The sequence below is a fragment of the Haplochromis burtoni genome, unplaced genomic scaffold (assembly GCF_018398535.1).
Source record: "Haplochromis burtoni strain Fernald_Lab_line unplaced genomic scaffold, NCSU_Asbu1 Contig_1191, whole genome shotgun sequence".
In the NCBI taxonomy this organism is placed as follows: domain Eukaryota; kingdom Metazoa; phylum Chordata; class Actinopteri; order Cichliformes; family Cichlidae; genus Haplochromis; species Haplochromis burtoni.
In genome coordinates, this window is record NW_024583552.1 from 5,194 (window position 1) to 10,326 (window position 5,133).

The following is a 5,133-nucleotide window of genomic DNA, read 5'->3' on the forward strand; positions in this document are numbered from 1 at the left end:
AAAAATGCATCTCAACTGCTCCGATACTCCTGACACATACGGGATTACTGCGGGTTTTCGCTTAGGCCGCGGTTGTCCTTCTCTCCTGGATCGGCTGGAGCTTTCTTTTGGCGCCTTCCCAGCTTTGACAAAAGTCCAGCTGGGATAACCACATTTACTCAGGGCCTTCTTGATGTGCTTTTCTTCAGCTTCCCTGGCTGCTGTGTCTGTGGTGATGGTGTTCGCTCTGTGTTGTTCACTCAGTGTTGTAAAGATTAAGGAACTGACCTCCCAGGTCAGTGTTCCTTCAGTGGGCTGGTTTCATTTATTATGCAATGTACTGTTTATAAGATTGGGGAAACCTGCAATCAGCTGAGACACTTGGATGAGTGACGAAATGTTTCTTCCACAAAATGCTACAACCAGATGAATAGAATCAACTTTTGGAGGGTTGTAGGACAGTTGTAGGAGGACTGTAGGACTTCTCTAAGATGGCTCTAGGAGACTTGTAAGAAGGTTGTAGGAGGGCTCGGGTGGAGAAAGGCCTTTTTTTTCTGGTTTATTTTGTCACGCTCTGTGGAAGCACCAAACTGCTCTACTCTTGACTCCACCCACCCAGAGCTGCATGTGTGTGCTCATCAAAAAAAAAAAAACCTTTCTCTGTCTGTCCAGCTCATGGGGGAAGAGTTCATCCACGCAATCCATCCGGTCCTGCAGGAGCGCTGGACTTCAGACCTGGAGGAGGCCTGGAAGGTAAACAGAGGTGACGTTTACGGATTCTTCAGAGCAAGCAGAGAAAAGTTAACCTCATCATACAGATGATGATTAAACATGCAATTTATTGCTTCAAGAACCTGAACATATAAACAACCAGAGGAGAATCAGATGTGATCTCTGCTGAAGCCTGAAGCTGACGGTGGCCTAAAAAAAACTGCAAATCAGAATGAAGAGCCTGTTTTCTTTTCATTGGCCAACTTCTGAAAGCCTGTAGAGGGGCTGTCTGTATCTGTCATGAAAGAAGAGAAAGACATTTTAAATAGGGCAGGCTTTACATTCAGTCCACAGTGTTCTCAGTCAGGCTCTGGACTTGTTCTGTCCAGTTCCTTTTCAGTTGATTCACTTGGTACAACACATAATTATGGGATATCATGCCCTCGCGTGTCCTGGCTGAAGAAACCTTTATTCACACCTTTAAGGCAGATGACGTGTGATGACACGCGCACGGCCCCGCCTGCACATGTAGCCGCTGTCATCACAGTCATCCCTCAGTTCTTACGCTCTTCACCTCGCTGAGAACACCTCTGCTGAGTTGGGCTAGCTAGCTGCTGCTAGTTAGCTCCGTTGTCTGCCGACTTGAACTTAGCTTAACTGCCCCTGTTGATGTTAGCCTCCACCGCGCAGTTGGTGTGTAGGCTGCCCGCGGAGCGCTAATTTCAAGTTTTTCCTGTGCAGCGTTTTGCTTTGCGTTTTGGAATGGACTCCAAACCGAAGTGAGCAAAGCAGAAATCTTCTGTTCGCCCCTGTCCTCAGGGATGCGCTTTCTCTTTGCACGACAGCGACCAGCACGATGCCTGCCCTGTCTGCCTGGGTCCATGCTAGGAGAGCGTTGATGGAGCCCGAAGCCTGTGCATTTTGCCGCCAGCTCCAGCGCTCGACCCAAGAAAGACGGGTGACGTTTGTGGAAAAAGTGCTGGGACGCTCGGCTGTCGCACGGCATGACCATCTCCTTTCCGAGTCTGGAGCCCCGGCTTCGTCCGAGTCCGAAGACGAGGATTTTCCGGTCGACGTCCCCGCAATTAGCTGGGCTGACCACATGAAATATGTTGACGGGTTAGCCAATGACGAGCCGGAACCATGCAGGAACGCTGACGGGCTTCAGCCTGTGTTGAAGCCCACCAGTGCTCCCCAGGAAGACGATGACGTGCTGGACATCAGCCTGGACATCCATGGATTGTCGGAGGATGAGCAGGAGAGCTTATTGTCGGCCCAATGTGCCGCCGCTGCTGCGCCGGTTGGCCACGATGACACGTCTCTTTTCTCCCTGTTTCGCCGTGCTCCTGAGAAGCTGCAGCTGGACTGGCCCTCTCCTCCGCCAGCTCAGAAGCCGTTGCGGTTCGCGGGGTTTTTCCTCCCAACGGAGCCCGCAACGGCCAGAAACTGCCTTCCCATGTTCCCAGACTTTCTCTGCGAGCTAACAGCATCATGGGACAAACCTCTGTCTACCCACGTCACTGTGCCCGGCTATGGACAGTACATGGAATTGGATGGCACCGAGGGGGCTGGCTTAGCTAACCCACCCCCTATGGAGCCATCTCTGGCTGCTTATCTGGCCCCATCCCATAACGATGGTGTCGGCGGCCCTGCAACTCTGCCGTACAAGCACTGCAGATTCTCTGCTTCGCAGCTGGAGAAGATTTATCGAGCTCAGGCTGGCACTGCTTGCGCCATGAGCTCCGTCACCATGCTCCAGACGTACCAGGCAATGTGCCTGGCAGAGCTCAGATCGCTGGTTCCTGATGACAGCCCGCTGGCACCTCTTCTTAACGAGGTCAGAGTCGCCACAGATTACATCCTCCATGCGTCTCGCTGTGCAGCGCTCTCCCTGGGCAGAGGGATGGCTTCGACAGTAGTGTCACAGAGGCACCTGTGGCTGACCCTCTCTGACGTCCCGGATAGGGACAGAGCTGTATATCCGGACACACCAGTGTCTGCGGCTGGGTTATTTGGACATTCACTTGAAGCCATACAGGCTAGATTCGATCTGACGAAGAAGCAGATGGAAGCTCTGCGCGACATCATCCCCAGACGTCAGCCCAAGCCCAAGCCCGCAGCTAGCTCTCACAGGCCCGCCGCTCCTCTGCTGACTGGCAAGAGACTAGCGCCCACTGCTCAAGTGGGTGAGCCGCCAGCGAGAGCACATCCTCCGGCCCGAGCTCCACGCCAGTCGGCCTGGAGCAAAGGCCCACCCTCGGGCCTTCAATGGGACCCGACGCCCAGGAGGAAGAAGCCTCAGCCCTCCTAGCTGTGGTTTCGAGTGGAGAAGGGGTCCAGCAGCAGGGAGACGCTGCTTTTACCCCTCTGTTGCCGCCCAAGAGGTGCCGCTTAAGTTTTGTTCAGGTTGTCAGCCCCAGAAGGCGCTGCACTTTCCTAACACTGTCTCCCAAGCACAAAACCCCTGCACACAAAATGCCTCAGGTAACTCCCTGTTCAGGTGTGTTAAATGTTCAGGTGACCACATCGAGTGTTCCCGCTGTTTTTCATTGTTGTGCCCCAGAAAAGGTGCCTCCAACAAAATGTATGAATGTACATGTTTCCATGTTACAATCACTAAAGAGTGTTGTTTATTCTCAAACAATCACAAATGCTGAGCCTGCAGGCAGAATGAGCCAGGTCATGCAGGTGATGCAGTCCCCTGCAGACACACTGGGGGGCGACAACGCCCCGCCGACAGTGCTGCAGGTCAGCCGGCTGGCTGCTCACTTCCCTCAGTGGCGCGCTTGCGCCCCCTCTCTACAACCGTGGGTTCTGCGAACTGTTGCCATGGGTTACCGGTTGCAGTTCCGGGTCAAGCTACCTCGTTTCCAAAGAGTCATAAACACGACTGTCAACACCGAGGCGGCCATGATACTCAGAGAGGAAATAAAGGCGCTATTGCAGAAAAGAGCAATACGAGTGGTCCCCGCTTCGGAGACAGACAAAGGTTGGTACAGCCATTATTTTGTTGTTCCGAAAAAAAGGGGGAGGGCTTCATCCGTGCCCACAGCTGTTAGGAGGGAATGTCTGCTTCTTACCCTCCGAACTCGTACATGGCAGTAGCAGTGGACTTTCACAGGGCTGCGCATTTATCTGGTTATTAGAATTGTCGGTCACTTTTCTAATACAAAAACTGTAGCTTCTCCCACTGAAGGACTTCAAATCGGCTCCAGCTCTTCTCTCAGCCCGCGGTACTTCTCTCTGTTTGACATCACCGTTAGGTGGAATTGCCACACTCATCACAGTGGTGATGAATGTGGCAATTCCAGTAAACAGTTGCACTCTTATGTGTCTCTCTGCAACGTCCTCCCCCCACTCCTCCCCCTGTCTGCTCTCAGACCACCGAAAAACAAAGAAACAGCAAGAAATGAATTAAGCAGAAAAAATTAACAAAGAAAAGTTTAATCTTTAATCTGTTGTTACCTGTTGTCCACCTGGCCCTTAATTACTAGCATTTAAACGTTATGAAAAAGGGAAATACATTTCATCATTTACTCTGGAGAAATAGTTTACTGCTTTATAAGAAAGCTCTCCGTGAAGCTAGAACATATTGCTATTCATCACTGATTGAAGAAAATAAGAACAACCCTAGGTTTTTCTTAGGCACTGTAGCCAGGCTGACAAACAGTCAGAGCACTGTTGAGCCAACCATTCCTTCTCACAAGCCAACCAGTCGCTGCAGATGGTCGCCCCTCCCCGAACCTGGTTCTGCTGTTGGTTTGTTCCTGTTAAAAGGAAGTTTTTCCTTTTCACTGTCACCAAAATGCTTGCTCATAGGGGGTCATATGACTGTAAGGTCTAACTTAAAATATAAAGCACCTTGAGGTGACTGCTGTTGTGATTTGGCGCTGTATAATTAAAATTAAATTTGTCTTTTCTTTGCCACAGGACCTTAGCCCTGATGTTCTATGTTTTAGCTCTACTTTTTGGCTTGTTGTGCTGAACTGTCTCCGGGTCACCTTTGTGCTGCCTGCAAAGATGGATAGAGCAGTGATAACATCACCATGCTGGCAACAAAGACAGCCTGGCTGTGACGAGCTTCCTCTGATCTGACCTCTGCTTTCTGAGAAAATGAAAGAAACTCGTGGAAATAAAGAAACAGAAAATTAACTGTTAATATTCCAGAGAGTTTTGCATAAATGAAGATGTCAGTTTGTTGGAATGACTTCAGCTGATGATTGGACTGTAAATATCAGCAGCAGGTTTAACGCTGTCCTCTCAAACCTGCTGTAACAGGACCCGGGGTCCGTTCTTCGTACCTCGCTAAGTAAGTTAGCTGGATTTGAATGTTGACGACTTCGCGTGATCTTGGATCGTTCGGTTCTCCGAAGCTCATCCGGGACTTGCTGTCATAGCAACAGATCCGTAAGCGTAAACCTGCTCGGGAGCAGGCTTACTTTA

At 50.7% G+C, this 5,133-nt stretch overlaps 1 protein-coding gene across 1 annotated transcript in view; it reads left to right on the forward strand.

The window, feature by feature from the left end:
* Positions 1–651: 651 nt before the first annotated feature.
* The window catches only part of LOC102290011 (neuroglobin), a gene marked incomplete at its 5' end in the record, with an annotated part of 6,270 nt that continues 1,788 nt past the window's right edge, over positions 652–5,133 (forward strand). The window contains 1 exon segment of the mRNA XM_042216675.1: positions 652–742. Within this exon segment, the coding sequence (XP_042072609.1) occupies positions 652–742 (91 nt within the window).